General features: G+C 36.2%; 1 protein-coding gene across 2 annotated transcripts; it reads left to right on the top strand.

The window, feature by feature from the left end:
* Positions 1–3,545: 3,545 nt before the first annotated feature.
* LOC109243575 (uncharacterized methyltransferase C3H7.11-like) lies at positions 3,546–13,653 on the top strand. 2 transcript variants are annotated; one of them, XM_019410521.1, is made up of 9 exons: positions 3,546–3,859; positions 4,205–4,294; positions 4,370–4,474; positions 5,407–5,514; positions 5,668–5,730; positions 5,843–5,893; positions 12,499–12,561; positions 12,645–12,769; positions 13,198–13,653. In XM_019410521.1, the coding sequence occupies exons 1-9, from the start codon at positions 3,668–3,670 to the stop codon at positions 13,229–13,231; spliced, it is 831 nt and encodes a 276-aa protein (XP_019266066.1). In that variant the 5' UTR covers positions 3,546–3,667; the 3' UTR covers positions 13,232–13,653. The 2 variants fall into 2 exon arrangements, with proteins under 2 accessions (XP_019266066.1, XP_019266065.1); XM_019410520.1 differs by having other exon boundaries at positions 5,668–5,739.
* The last annotated feature ends 3,064 nt before the right edge of the window (positions 13,654–16,717 follow it).

Raw genomic sequence — 16,717 nt, 5'->3', positions numbered from 1 at the left:
TAATTGGTCGTCCTCAACCCTGATTTTTGACTGGTAACGGTTGTGCACATTTGACCATGTCGCAGCTGGATACTCGATCAAGTTCTGCTTTAGTTGTCGAGAAGCAATTAAGCTTCGCTCGTTCAAACCCTACATGAAGGCCTGTACCGCCCAGTCGTCGGAGAGCGGCGGTAGTTCCATTCTTTCTATCTGAAACCTGGACACGAACTTCTTTAACATCTCGTCGTTACTTTGTTTTATTTTGAAGACATCCGATTTTCTCGTGGCCACCTATGGCCCCGACATGAGCTTTAACGAAAGCGTCCGCTAACATAGCAAATGAATCAATAGAGTTAGGAGCTAAGTTGTGATACCAAATCATAGCTCCCTTTGAGAGTGTTTCCCCAAACTTTTTTCAACAACACTGACTCGATTTCATCATCATTCAAGTCATTTACTTTGATCCCACAAGTGTATGAAGTAATATTTTCGTTAGGGTCGGTTGTCCCATTATATTTGGGTATATCGGGCATGCGAAATTTCTTAGGAATGGGCATCGGGGCTGCGCTCTGAGGGAATGGTTTTTGTATGAACTTCTTGGCATCTAGACCTTTCAAAACTGGAGGTGCCCCCGGTATCTGGTCTACACGGGAGTTATAAGTCTCCACCTTCTTGTTGTTATCCTCAATTTTCTTTTCTCCGGACTCGATCCTCTTAGTGAGCTCTTCTAGCATTTTCATAATGGTGGGGTCAGTCCCCGAGCTGTCTCCATTTGGTCCTTTCGGCGTTGGTTCAGCACGTTGGTTGTTTTCATGTTCAGTTGCACTCGGGGTCTTATTCTGACTTTGAAGTTGAGCGATGGAGATTTGCTGAGCCTGCAATATCTCAAATATCACTTGGAGGCTAACTCCTCCATCTCCTGCTCCTGGCATTCCTTGGTCCCCTGGTCGAGCATCCCTGCGTACGCTCCCTTCGGTGTCTGCGCCTAGGCTGGTGTTTATAGCAATATGAGAACTGACATCAACTGGTTCCATGTTTGGCACTTCCCCAGGGTTTATTGGTGGTACACCGACCCTTACATTGTTGTTTTCTCCAAGACCCTCATTGTCATGAACATGTGTGTTTTGTGAGCTAGACATGTTTCAGCCTGAAAATCAAAGATTCTTGACAAGAAAAAGCGTAATGATAAAGTGTGTAATAAGAATCAGTAAAGAAATAATCACTATTATCTTTAGCCCCACGGTGGGCTGTTTACCTCGAAATACGAGTAACAATTAAATTTGATTTGTGGTTTTAAAGATATGTGATTTAGTTCAATACCAATTAAGAATCAAGAAATATGAAGTAAAAATGAAAGATAGAAGTGAATCAAACCAATGTTACTTAGCAGCAGTGACCTCGAGACGGTGACCTCGAGGTAGCTTAGGGCAGTAAGAACAATTAAATAGGAAAATCAAAGTAAGAACAATTAAGCTAAGGGACAATTCTGATGAACAACAGGCAAAAAGTAGAGAATATATTCTTTGCTCAGTAAAAGATGATCCTACAAATGATTGGGGTTTCCCTTTATATAATGGGAGAACCCTAAATAAGGAATATTTCTATTTACAGTAGGGAATATTCTTGTTACAGCTGTCTAACCGCCTAGTACGGAATCGTACGATCTTATTCTGGAATTTACGCCATGATCTCAGGGACGTCACAAGAATCTAGCTCGCTCTGGTACAAATCCATAACGGTCCTATTTCGAGGCCGAGCATACTTGGCCTCGGTATTCCTCGAACTCCCGCCTCCGCGCATCACGCTCTGTCTTCGAGCTCGAGCCTGGTCCATCGGTTTTGAACTTGACCTCTCCCGGATTCGGACCTAGGGCGAAACCTCAAGCTTCTACATCGGGGGCATGGGACTTTGACCGTATACACAATGTTTTTTGAATTTTTTTTTGGAAGCACTTTTGGTTTTCAAACTGAGAACAAATTGAACAAGTTAAAATGAATGAAACTCAATCACAACCAAATGTACATTGGTATGCTTGACATTCTCCAACATGCCATGGTTACTTCTTTTCCTCATATTTTGTGTACATAATATATATGCATATAAATATACATAAGTTCTCTCTTTCTTGACACCTATTAGCACTAATATTTTGGGTACTCATGCATGAATTAAGTTTCCTGGTAAATCAACACTAAAGATCAACAATAATGGCGTAAAAAAACGACAAAATGGCATTAGGGCTACTTAAATTTGTACTCGTTTGTCAACGCAGTTAATGAACTTACAAGTTTCTTATTTGAACAGTTGTACTTAACAGAATGAGTACTAATAAACACATTTGACCATTGATCATGCTTACACTCTGTTTGGATCAATGTTCCCCGTCGTCTTATAATGTATCGTATTGTACTGTATTGTATTGTATCGTATCGTTTTATGAATACAATGTTTGGATAGATTGTATTATTTGTTGTTGTTAAATAATATTTTGTTGTTTGGTTTGACTGTATCGTACTGCACTGTAACTGATAAGTTTACTAAAATACCCTCAATTATTTTAAATATTTAATTTATCAAGAATTACTCATAAAAATTATTTAATAAAACCCCTTTCTACTAATTTATCACTAATTATGTATAAATTAAGCAATTAAATTTATGCAAATTCTATCGAAATTAGTTGAACAAGTTAATAATATTAAAAATAATAATACGTACACTATATTCAAAATTAGATCATAAAAATGTTAAGTAGACTCCATTCAGACAAAAGTAAAACAAAACCTTTACCTGAAGAGTATGGAGAAGCGACAGAAGAACAAAATGAGTTTTTCACGTATGTAGGTTATTATACAGGTTATATTTGGGATGTTGTCTTTGAGAATTTATATAGGTTATTAGACTTCACGTAGAATTCTATTATAGAATTATATGAGAAAGAGACTTTGCTATTATTTGAAATAAAAAAAGGTAAAGGGTAAAATAGAATTATAAAGTAATAAGTTAGGGCATAATTAGAAAGAAAAATAGGAAACAATCCTACCACACCAAATCGGTTGTTTCAAAAAATGGGACTTTCCATTGTTCCGGAACAATGGATTTAAATACAATACAACCAATTTTAACTAAACAATCAAAACAAACATTGTTCTGGGAAAACAATACAATACAATACAATACAATGGGTAATAACTATCCAAACAAGCTGTTATATAGCGACGACTAAAATGATGTGGCTGAAATACGTGGAAATCACTAAATACGTGGCTAGGAGGAAAATATTCGAGTTGAGAGGCCCATCTCTTAGGAGGACAATATTGTCATAGTTGTAACCATTGCAATGTTTGGGAATTTATTGCTGATTTAAATTAAATATGTTGCTCTCAACTTTGTTCCATATGTTTCTTTAGCTGAAAACCAAAACAGACCGAAAAATGAACCTAGAGGTTATTTATGTGAAGTTTTATAGTTTAAGGATGAGATAGTGCTAACTCTAAAACTTAAGGGGGCATTTACGTAAAAGAAACTGCGATATTAGAGCATCGTAAGCTCAGCAGCGCAAATATAACAGCTGTTACCATCCTACGTCATACTCATACGACGACGTTTCAGCTTAATTCATCCATAATTTCCCACACTAACGAACCCAGCCATATACTAAGCGGGGAGCATTTTTGGAGGGGGAAGAATGCATGCCGCCGGTGCTCCTCCAGTTACGGTGTCGCCATCGACGTGGCCAGCTTATTCAGCGCCACGTGTAGGCCGGAGATATTTGAGTATTCGAGCTTGGACTTCATTATCCAGTGGCAGTGAGAACCACCATTACAGTAGAAGGTCTCAACAGTACTGGGATAAGTTCTACAAGCTCCACAAAAACAAGGTACAAAGCTCCTGCCTTGTCCACACTCCACAATAATGACCCAATTGCTTGTATTAACAAATAAAAATCAAATCTTTCATTTTTATCATCTCATACATTGTACTCCCTCCGTTCCAATTTACGTGATAGAAAGGAAAACTTTTGAACTTTGTGGTTTTAAATGTGTTATAAAATTTAAGTGACTATAAGAACTTTTATTAAGGGTGAAATGGAAGTTTAAAGTTGAAATGTTACGAAATATAAAAATGTATCATTCTTTTTAGAATGTATTAATAAGAAAATAGTGTCACATAAATTGAAGGGAAGGAAATAGAATTCAGTTACAAACATTTGCATATTCGGCAGTTTTTCAAGGACCGGCACTACTTGGAGAAGGATTGGAGAAGCTATTTTGATGATGAAATTGAATCTTCCCATGGGAAAGTTGTTTTAGAGGTGATTTCATTGCTGCTATTTTTGTACCTTAGTCTAGTAGCTACTTGAAGAGCTTAACTAAAGAGACATTGACAGGTTGGCTGTGGAGCGGGGAATACGATTTTTCCTCTCATCGGTACATTTCCCAATCTCTATGTTCACGCTTGTGATTTCTCACCCCAGGCAATAACCCTTGTTAAGGTTTGTCAACCATCTTATGTTGTGTTGTCATGAAGAGTAACTTTAAATTCATAGAGACTGCCAGTTTTAATACTAGCATACCTTGCAGAATCAGTTTTTAGCTTCAAGTTACAGTATTTGGAAATAAGTCGGTATTTGCTCTGTCATAGTTTAATGACTAAGGAGTCGTTCCAATATGATATGAATCATATGACAAATAATTGGATTTGGCATGAGTCATCCTGCAAAAAACGGAACTACAATAGTACAATCTAGTGCTGAGTGTCCCTCAACAGAACTCTATGTTGCTTAGCATGGATCATAATCTGAATATTCTCCTATTGCATAGAGGAACTTTTCACATCTTTGGGATCTTTCATCTGCAACTTTCTAACATCATTACCAGCAATAAAAGTTATTAGTGTTCCTGATCAAAAAATAAAAGTATTTTTTAAAGTGTTGTGGCTACCTTGCGCCTGTTGGCGAGGATCTCAGTCAGTACCCTATCAGTTTTCTTTTCAGATTAGCTGCTACATCAGCTTTTCTTCTCCAACTTTTTTAGCTTCTATTCAATTACTCCATTGGTATTAGATCAGCAAACTTAACATTTCGTATCTACAATATTAATCACTTCGTCCTTTGCATTTAAGTTTACCATATTTCGCCTGCATTGCATTTACTGTAGCGTGCTTAGGATCTCATTGAGCATCCATGACAGTGTTCTCTTGATGACTCTTTGTTATACTCCTCAATTTTTGTTCTCTAAATTTGTTAGTTTGCATTTGATTACTCTGTTATTTGCATTTTAAGTAATGCTTGTTCTCTACTGTACAACAAACTCAGAATATATTCCTTGCTTTCTATAGCATGCTTGTGGCCAAAAGCTCTACTTATCCTATATGATGAAGCAGCTACATGCAAACTCCTAAAGCTATTTATCCTATATGATGCAGTCACATGCAAATTTCAGTGCGGAAAAGATGAATGTCTTTGTCTGTGATGCCGCAAAGGATGATCTCTGTATTAACATCATGCCTTCTACTGTTGATGTTGTAACATTGGTAAGTGATGGGAGTAAGTAATAGTAAATCAAATCTGACTATGTATTAAGTACTGAAAGCGTAGTATTTTGCCTTAATAGCAATTTAATAATCCATATCTCCTTCGTTAAAGAAAGACGTATGCCTACATGAGCATCTAACTCCTTTAAGTAGATTTTTACATTGTCTGCAGTTTCTCCTGGGAAGATGGCTTCCATTCTAGAAAACTGCAAAAAGGTACTAAAGGTAATACTTGAGCTCACGAGATGGGTTTACCTCATTTTCCTTTTGTTCTCTAGTATCTGATAATTGAATGGGCGTGCCATGCTATTGCAATCTCATTTTGCAGCCAAATGGTCACATTCTTTTACGAGATTATGCAGTTGGAGATTCTGCTCAGGTAAAGCCCTGTGTGTGCAGCCTCTGAATCTTTATATATACCTGATGCAAGGGAGTTTTTCATTGTGTAGCTTCTACTTGTCTCAAACCAGAGTTAAATGTGTAACTTGAAATAGGTTGTCCGTTGTCCATATGAAATGCATAACACATGTCACAGACCAGCTCTGTTGGTCAGGTTTAGAGGTGGAAAGGAATTGCAGTTGGGAGAAATAGAGTCTTGCTTGTTAAGAAAAGACTAATATCTTTTCCTTGGGGCCTATAAGAGAGGGAATGGATCCGTATAGCCATTCATCTTTTAAATTGTTGAAGGCGGAAGATTAGATATTTTTTTGTTTTTCTTCTGATAGCACAGCGGACAAAATTGAAAAACACAATCTTATTAAGATAGAGTTACATCTCACTGCCTTACTTGAACAGGAAGATACCGCCGCATACTCGGTACTTATAATTATTTTCAGTTGGCAAAGAACATAAATCCTTCTCTTTCGTTTTCCTATTGTTGAAATAACTGTGGTATAAATACTTGGCAGGGCAAGGGTTCTGGCGATACCTCTGCCTAAATAGAAGTATTTGGGTTGAATCTTGTTGTTCCCTTGGGTTGATGCAAATACCAAGTGATCACGCCCAACTATGCCTTATAAAAAAGACTAAACGGTCGTTGCAAATATAATCCGGTTTACAAGTCTGAAGTCGAATCCCTCAGAGAACTAAGGCTTAGCTACAGTTGTTGACTATCACTAAGAAGATAAGCTCGAACAATTCCTAAGCTATAAATATTAAGATTCTTATATCTAATTAACTAAATAACTAAAGTAGTAGTTTAACAACTAAAGATACTACGGGTTGGAGAAACAATTAAGGAGGTCTAGAGTTATGATTTCCCAATTGTCGAAATCCTTCCTGCTACGTCTTCTATAATTTCGCCTAAGTATTCTCTACCGATCATGAGCGCTCTGAGTGTCGTAATTCTCTCCCGAGTAACTACCACAATTTACTAGACATATTCTCCCGAATTATGCTAGCTGGCATTAAGTACGGCTCACTCGGATCGCACCAAGGTTTTGTTATCCCTAATCCACCTTTAACCCTCCGTATCGATCCCTCATATACGTTAGGAGTGATGTTGTTGAACAACTACCTAAATACGCACTCTCTCCCGAGTAATACACACTGAATAGGCACAGTCGATTGAGAGCTCTTCAACCAACCACAATATAAACATAGTTGAACAATTGGAGAAAAAGCTACAACAAATCTATATTTCCATCAAAACCCTAGATAACAAATTAGCTATTCATAATAGTATGCATAAATACAATACTAGAATTCATAACCAATAATGGAAATAGGAAGAAGGAAGTGAAAAACTCGTAGAAGAATTCCCCGCCTTGCTCCTAGTGTGTTCTTGCCTTCTTAGGTCGAATCTCCGGTCTAATGTCGGTCTCCCTGTCCAATCTCCACGGCGGCTCCGCGATCTCCCTAGGTCTAAAGTATACCAAAAGTGACGTTTTTAGGTCTATTTATATGTGTAGGAAAAGACCTAAACGTGTAGGCCAAATCCTAGTCAAACCAGGAGACGAAATGAGTCTTCAAAATTCGGAATGTGCACGCCCCAGGCCTGGCGTCGCCAGGCTAACGCCCGGTTAAGCTGGCCTTTGGCTGGCCTCGCCAGGCTAAGGCCCGGTTAAGCTGGCCTTTGGCTGGCCTCACCGGGCTAAGGCCTGGTTAAGCTAGCCTTTGCCTGGCCTCACCAGGTTTCTCCTTTTCACTGTTCTCGAGCATACTTTCAACGTTTAAGTATCCCTTTTGCTCTACTTTCATCTCCAATTCACCTACACATAAAATAGACTCCATTACGCGCAAATAAAGTGTAATTTATCATTAAAGCATGTAAAATGCAAGGCACATAATGTACGAAACTATGGAATTATAGCCACACATCAATACCACACACTTAAACATTGCTCGCCCTCGAGCAATCAAATTACACTTATAGACACGACCTTTTTAAGCAATTCTCCTAACTCACACACCAAGAATCTTTAAAATAGACTAAGCACATGAGTGTAACATCTTCACCTCAAGATTTGACTCGCAAGTACCATGCATTATTCACAACTCACTCACTTACTCTAACACGGAGGTCAATGACATTACCTTTCCTTCATGAATCAAGTGCCCTCACAATACAAAAGAGAGTAGTTCCACACACACAATAAGATTTAAGAACAATTAGGAACTTAAGATAGAAAGAATTCACTCCCTCTCAGAAATAACATTCATATGCCACACATGATGCACCATAGGCTTGCCCGTAGTGTAATACTACTCTACTAATCGAGCTCATCAGTCTAGGATCAAGTAGGACTCTATTTGGTTGTAATGTAGGCTACGGCTCCGGTAGGATACATTTGGATATAAAAGTGACTACACCTCCCTAAGCACTTTAATACATATACTTTAACATTCAAACCCATACTTATGTCAAACCATAAGTCCACCTTCACATCAATATATATTAACTCCATACTTCTTTAAGCACAATTACACAAAAGGCACCACCACAAGGAATATTTTCACAACAATACAACTATTTTTTTTTTATTTTTTTTTTCCAATTCAAGTGGCTCTTACTTATTTTCAACACAGTGCACCTTTCTCCTTATTTCATTGGTTCCACTCAAAAGCCAAACCAACTACACTTTAACTTTTTACAAAGTTCATAACAATTCAAGTGCTCATGAGAGGTGAAAAGGTTCAAATAGATGGTTAATTCAAACAATTGGGTAAGGCTTGTAATGTGGTTGTCAAAGAAACAGGATTACAGGCTCAAATGGGTTAACTACGATACATAACAATTCGGCGGGTAAAATATACATATCTGGCTCAACAAAGAAACGCCTGTATCACTTCCAAGACTGAACAAAACTACTATTTCGCATTGCAAACACATGGGGCAAGTTCTAGACATCAAATGCACGCACAGAATAACACAACACCTTACACACACATGGCACATAACTCATTCAGGATTGGTTTTTATCAAGACACTCTAGTCAAAGCAGTTAAGCAAATTTAAGATCATACGATTTAAGGTACTTATACAAGAGTCAAAAATTGAGCCTAAGCGTCACAACCAAAGTACTAACTATTCTCAAGGCATAACAAAGTTAAGTGATATCGCTGCAATTCAATTCATCTCACACTAGCTCCTACTCCTAAAAAAATAAAACTAACTACACCGGTTCAAACAAAACCCTTGGAAAAGAACCGCGGCACAAAGAAAAACCAAGGGGGAATTACTACACTACTTACAAAGAAAATCCTTTTTTTTTCTTTATACTTAAATTCCTCAAGAAAATTGTCTAATAGATCCATCGTCGGGAACAGTCCATTTTTTATATATTTTTTTTATTTTTAAAACAAAAGCATTATTCAATTAAACTAGCACAACTAAAATAGCACAGAAAGTCACCCAGACAATCTCATCACCCCACACTTAAAATTGTGCATTGTCCCCAATGCACACCATACTAATAAGAGGGTAAAAGAAACACCCTGGTAGGCCAAAGGCCGAAGCACTAGCAGCTCATGGGGTACTCAGACTTCTCCCAGGCTTGGTCTTTCGTGCGGGTACCTCACACTTAGTTCCAACCATCTGGTTTGTTGTTGCATCCTTCCAATAGCTTTGCTTTCCATGCTCCTAGAAAATAAAAAATCGACACTACAAAAATAATACAATTAAAAAAATAAATAAATAATAATAATAATAATCAAAAAATAAAAGAAAGCAGTAAAGCTGGGTTGCCTCCTAACAAGCGCTTGATTTAATGTCACGGCATGACGCGAATCTCTTTCTGCCTCCACTTTGAACTTATGAATTGGACCCCAAGTTTTGATTCTGCTCTATGATCATGCTCCTTGGGTGGTGGAACGAATCTGACTGGCCCAATAAAATAATGTAGTATTCTGCACTTCTTGGTCTTTAGATGAGATGTGTATTCCCGACTTTCTGGCAAGAAGAATTCCAGAATGTAGGCATCTTGTTCCTTATTCCTTGACTCCTTAAGTGGCTCGGACGACTCTATTTCCATATCATCATCCAAACACAATGTGGAAAAATGCTTGGAGTGTGGACCAATGCGCTCAACTACATAAACATTGGGATCGTTAACATCCTAACACTAATGACACTAGAGTCAACTAAATACGTATCATCAATGTCCTTGGTTGACTCTAGTATCTCTTCTACGACATCGGCATCCTCAAAATCTAGTTCGATTGATTGTTAGTGTTCTACTTTGGCCTTCTCCACTAGCACCTCCTTGTATTTTTTTAAATCCTCCAGTATAATGGCAATTTCTGCAGCCAATTCATGCTCTTCTTGGCTACTATCCACAATGTAAGCTGGTTGCGCTTTACAAAGTTCAATTAGTTTATTCGCTTGAGCCTCCAAGTGGTGAATAGTTGCCTCTTGCCTTTGTATCTGCCGTGGTTTCTCATCATATCGTTCCACATGGCACTTTAACATATCTTTGATCTCCTTTAGGTCAGCTTCCCTAGGTACTTTGTTCGTGTTATCCTCACAAGAAAAAGTAGAACCATCATAATAAGGGGTTGGGGGAGGATAAGACATATAATCACAATCATGAAAGTGGCCATATTGAGCACTACACATATCACACACATTCCACACATAAGATTGAGTTGGTGCACATAACTCGCTCTCGGAAATATTTTGATAATTTTGCCACGGGTGGTTTCCTCCACTATATGCATAAGGAGGATCAAAAGTAGAATTACCAACATCAAAACTCTTATAATTCCAAGATGCCATGTCTCTCAGATCAAAAAAAAGAAATAAAAAAAAAATCAAATACAAGAAAACAAAAATAAAAGTTCAAACTTGCAATCTAGAAATATGTACACCTACAGCTACACCGTTAATTCCCCGGCAACGGCGCCAAAATTTGATCGCGCCCAACTATGCCTTATAAAAAGGACTAAGCGGTCGTTGCAAATATAATCCGGTTTACAAGTCCGGAGTTGAATCCCACAGAGAACTAAGGCTTAGCTACAGTTGTTGACTATCACTAAGAAGATAAACTCGTACAATTCCTAAGTTATAAATATAAGATTCTTATATCTAATTAACTGAATAACTAAAGTAGTAGATTAACAACTAAAGATACTACGGGTTGGAGAAACAATTAAGGAGGTCTAGAGTTATGATTTCCCCAATTGTCGGAATCCTTCCTGCTACGTCTTCTATAATTTCGCCTAAGTATTCTCTACTGATCATGAGCGCTCTGAGTGTCGTAATTCTCTCTCGAGTAACTACCACAATTTACTAGACATATTCTCTCGAATTACGCTAGCTGTCATTAAGTACGGCTCACTCGGATCGCACCAAGGTTTCGTTATCCCTAATCCCACCTTTAAACCCTCCGTATCGATCCCTCATATACGTTAGGAGTGATGTTGTTGAACAACTACCTAAATATGCACTCTCTCCCGAGTAATACACACTAAATAGGCACAATCGATTGAGAGCTCTTCAACCAACCACAATATAAACGTAGTTGAACAATTGGAGAAAAAGCTACAACAAATCTATATTAACGTAATAGGAAAATCATCCTTCAAGAGGTTCCAATAAAACCCTAGATAACAAATTAGCTATTCATAATAGTATGCATAAATACAATACTAGAATTCATAACCAATAATGAAAATAGGAAGAAAGAAGTGAAAAACTCGTAGAAGAATTCCCGCCTTGCTCCTAGTGTGTTCTTGCCTCCTTAGGTCGAATCTCCGGTCTAATGTCGGTCTCCCTGTCCAATCTCTACGGCGGCTCCGTCCTCTCCCTAGGTCTAAAGTATGTCAAAAATGACGTTTTTAGGTCTATTTATATGTGTAGGAAAAGACCTAAACGTGTAGGCCAAATCCTAGTCAAACCAGGAGACGAAATAAGTCTTCAAAATTCGGAATGTGCACGCCCCAAGCCTGGCGTCGCCAGGCTAACGCCTGGTTAAGCTGGCCTTTGCCTGGCCTCGCCAGGTCTCTCATTTTCACTGTTCTCGAGCACACTTTCAACGTTTAAGTATCCCTTTTGTTCTAATTTCATCTCCAATTCATCTACACATAAAATAGACTCCATTACGCGCAAATAAAGTGTAATTTATCATTAAAGCATGTAAAATGCAAGGCACATAATGTACGAAACTATGGAATTATAGCCACACATCACCTAAGTTATCATTAAGCTGACATTTCTCTGTCACATTAACTGCCATCTATTTTCTACAAAACTTTTTGACTAGTGGTATTACTTCTCTTCAAGGGCACTTCGTAGAACGGCAAATGAAGAACTTTAATGGAGCTTTAGTTAATGACTTAGCCAAAGAGAGAATCTGATTGGAGAGCATCCTGTACTTGCTGTTTTCGCTCTAAAAATGAAACGTCTTTCATATAAACACCAGTCATGTTTGAACATTCTAATGTTGGCATGACCCTTTTACTGTTAATTTACAAGTTTCTTGCTTGATAGAAGTCTGGAACTGGAAGCAGTTTTTTGGCATGAAATTAACACTATGAAAGTTTCAGGTGAAACTGCATGGCAGAAACCAGATGATTAGTGAGAATTTTTATTTCAGAGGCGATGGAACTGTAAGTATTTTCTGGGGTTGGTTTGGCTGTGCTGTTCTGCTCTTATATCAACTTTAACCAAATTGTTGTCGTTATGATCTCAGTGTTCGTTTTACTTTTCCGAGGCTTACGCAGCAACCTTGTTCCAAAGAGCTGGTTTTGTAATTGTGGATACTAACACTTACTGCAAGGAAATTAAGAATCATTCTCGGAATATTACCATGCAGCGGTATCTCTCTTGATTCCTTTTTCTTACTGCAACTTATTTAACATGACTGACATAGTCTATGAAAGAGGGATGTAATTTCCTTAATCAACAAATTGGGTATCAGGGCTTTGACGTAGAAATCTTCTTTTCTTTCATTAGTTGCCTGGATAAGTTCATTTTCTTCCACAGACCTTTCTTTTACTAACATCTTTCGAATTTATTTTTGATTTTTGACATGAATACCTTCTTAGAGAGAAAAAGAAAGATGATCCTAGGAAAGCATTACTGTACTAACTTTATATTGATGTATTCATATACTTTTGCTCTGTTAATGCTCTACCACCTAAACTTTTTTGATGATGAATCTAAGAATCAATAATAACTTATGCTTATATTAACTTTGATTCCGCTGTGCCATAACCTGTGTTTTTGCGACTCCATATGCTTAGGCGCTGGATACGTGCCATATTTGGTCGTTCATGATTGCAAGTTCCTTTCTCCTCTCCCATCGTGGATCCAGAGTCAGTAATCCAAAAATTAACATGCCATCATCTTAGCTTTTGGACATGGTTTGTGCTGAGGTTTGTATGTCAGATCAGCCATTATTGATGAAGCCTGTGAGGCCGAAGGATATATTCGACAAGCTAGCACCTGAAGTCGAGATGCAGTTGAAAAAATGAGTATTTGAAGCTGGAATTGAAGTGTTAAAAGCTACAATACAGTTTCCTGTGCCTAAAGTGCCTGATTTTGATTTTGTCATGACGCACTACACTCTTTCCATTGTTGTGCTCTTTCTGTAAGTTAATTGACTGGCTTCAATAAAGGGGAAGGAAAAAATAAAGACAGCAAGACAAAAAGGGATACAATTCAGTGAAATACCATTTCAAGATTCTTCAACGTCTCTATATCTTTATCCTCACATGACACTATAACCAAATAAAGAGGAGAAAATCTCACTTTATACCCATTAATTTCAAATTATTTACCCTTTAATGTTCAGGTTCAAACTATTTACTACTCCTACCTATGCGTTCCAAACTATTTACTCGCTTATCACGCGTTTTAGCCACACCCATTTTTTCACAAGCTTTAAAAAGCTTACTGTATCCAATAACCTCAGTATTCTCCATACCTAATTTCCACTTCAGCTCCTCAACATTCACCAATCTCATCAGCCTTTTCGCTTCCTCGTGCGTAATAAAATCCCCATTATTCGTACTATTTTTGTTTTCCTCATTCCCTGTTGAAACTGAGCTGATATAGTATCCACCCATCAATCGGTCGACCCGCAAAAACAAGTTTCCAACACTAAAGTACAGGGCACAATTCAAAAACTAGATCATAGGAAGAACAAATCAATTTTTGTTGTTAACCCATAAGTTCAAAATGCCAGATCTGATTTTTTATGGAGTTTTACTGTTGAAATTCGTTAGTTATTGCTCTTTGATGTGTAGATTGTACCTTTGATGCTGGTTTTTGGAGATTTATTGTACAAAAATTTAAATCCACCATTGAAGGACCTTGAAGCTTGAAACTCATAACTTGGTTTGTTCGAGTTTTTAATTGTTTTGATCCGATCCTGCATGGTTTTGTTTGAAAAGTTTGATTGGAGGTTGTAGCTAAAGTTTTAGTCAATTTGGTGAAGATTTTGTAGCAGATTTTAGAAATTTGGGTTGAAATATAGTTGAACAAGGGAAGAAGACGAATTTGTATTGTATACCCAAATAGTATACAAATATACCATTTTGGTATACTATTATAGTTTACAATATACTGCAACGGTATATTGTAATAATCAAAGAAGAACACAGTTACCTAACAGTATACCATTACAGTATACAATATACTATAAGAGTATATAGTTATACTGCAACAGTATACTATTATAGTATACAATATATTATTATAGTATACTGTAATAATATGCAATATACTGTAACAGTGTGTTGTAATAATATACAATATACTATAATAGTATACTTATTACACGTAAATTCACTTGCCTTTTCCCTTTTAATTTGCTTTAAGCTTTTACCCAGCGTGAGGGACAAATTGAAGATGCAAAAAAAATATATTATAGTATGATATATAATGTAACGGTATACTCTTATAATTATATCCTTTTAGAAATTTTTAAAATTTTTATTGACAACTGATAATATTTCAGTTTAATAATTGAATTAAATTTTTTTTAACTCTTTGCGTACAATTGTATACCCTGTTGGTATAGCTATATACTATACTGGTATCATATGTTAGTTAATATTTTTTGGTTGTATTAGTTACATTTAATTGGTACACAATTTAATTTTTCTTTAGTAATAATATAAAAAAAAGAATAATAAAAGATAGTGAAAACAGTAAATCAAATTAGATTATGAAGAGAAAAAGAATATAAAAAAAGAAGTTAAATGAAATTAGAAAAGGAAAAAAGGAAAAAATAAGAAGAAAACGAGGAAAAAGAAAAGGAGGAAAGAAAAAAAAAAGAAAAAAGAAAAAAGAAAAAAAAAGAAGCATAGAAATAAAAAAGAATTGGAGAATAAAGAAAAAATTTCCCACAAAACCTACTATGGGTTGGAAATGTAATTAGTTTATCGGTAGAAAAACAAATGGGTAGACAAGGGTAAATAGTTTTATTTTTGTGGGTAACTGTGTCAAAACCCCAATAAAGATTAGCCTCGTTTCATTCTCCTATAGCTCCTCCTACATATCGGGAGGAAAAATAAGAAAAGCAGTGTATAGCCGCTCTCAAAATAATAGCCGAAAAAATATATATTTTTTTGTCCATATATATATATATATGTTATAGATAAAAATTATATAATTTTTTTATACTTTTTTGACTTTCAAATATAAATAATTTCTGACATGGGCTAAAGTGAACTCCAAAAAAAAATTCTTTGGCCGGTTGAAAGTATGGGAGTTCGTGGTTGATATCGCATTCGGTATTGGAAAGATATTTTTGTTAAGAATGTTCCGTTATAAAAATGCTGTCTCAAAAAATAACTTTTCTGATTCTTTTTTTATTCTCCAGAAAATATAGAGAACTTTTAATATTTATTTTTTTCTTTCATTTTGAATTTTTTTGGCTTGAGCGTTTAAATGGAGAAACATGGTTATTGAGTATTCATATAATTGATCTCAACTTGTTTGAGATTGAGATGTATTTATCATTATTTTTTTCCAGAATTTGATTAAATATAATTAACATAACTTATGAAAGTCACGTAATAGTGCTATTAAGGATAAAAATAGTAGTAGTAATACTTTTTATTATTCAACTAGTTAACTGTTAAATAAAATTTCTTCGTTACCAAAAAAAAAAAAAAGAATATCAATAATATTTTAAATTCTAACTCATCATTTTATTTAAATAGGCTACCATATCTTCCAAATAGTTCATGTTTGCCTTTAGTTTTGAAGTTTGAGAGTAAGAATTGGCCACCGTTTCGACTTAGGCTCAAAAAAATATGTTCCAGTAAAGTATTTTGTTGTGTTACATAAAGTTAGCAAAATGAATCAAGATTTGTGTGGATAACTATGTGTTTACCTCGAAAAGTGTGAGAAACAATTAAAGGTAATTTGTGATTTTAAAGATATCTGATTTATTCCAATACTAGTGAATATACAAGTAATATTAGGTTTAAGTAAGAAGAATTGATGAACCAAACCAGTGTTGTTAGAGCAACAGGGACCTCGAGCTCGATTATCTCGGGAGCCTCGAGGTGAGTTAAGAGCAAATAAAGTATGAACAATAAAGTAAAAACAACAAAGCTGAAGAACAATTGTGGAGCACAGTAAACGAGAAAAGCAGAGTAGAATGTTCTATCGCAGTGAATGAGATAATGTTTACAAATGATTGGGGTTCCCTTTATATAGGAGGGAAAAACCCTAATATGGTACATTCCCAATTATGGTAAAGAATTCTATTGGTACAACTGTATAGCAACCTAGTACGGACTCGTTCTA

The sequence above is a fragment of the Nicotiana attenuata genome, unplaced genomic scaffold (assembly GCF_001879085.1).
Source record: "Nicotiana attenuata strain UT unplaced genomic scaffold, NIATTr2, whole genome shotgun sequence".
Taxonomy (NCBI): domain Eukaryota; kingdom Viridiplantae; phylum Streptophyta; class Magnoliopsida; order Solanales; family Solanaceae; genus Nicotiana; species Nicotiana attenuata.
The sequence above is the reverse complement of the archived record's forward strand: the minus strand, read 5'-3'. Positions and strand labels throughout refer to the sequence as shown.

What these genes read in the sequence shown, in the direction of transcription:
- LOC109243575 (XM_019410520.1), top strand. Translation starts at nt 3,668, where the DNA reads ATGCATGCCGCCGGTGCTCCTCCAGTTACGGTGTCGCCATCGACGTGG. An exon ending in AGGCAATAACCCTTGTTAAG is followed by an intron (nt 4,475 to 5,406) that starts GTTTGTCAACCA and finishes TATATGATGCAG; the next exon opens with TCACATGCAAATTTCAGTGC. An exon ending in CGGAATATTACCATGCAGCG is followed by an intron (nt 12,770 to 13,197) that starts GTATCTCTCTTG and finishes CCATATGCTTAG; the next exon opens with GCGCTGGATACGTGCCATAT.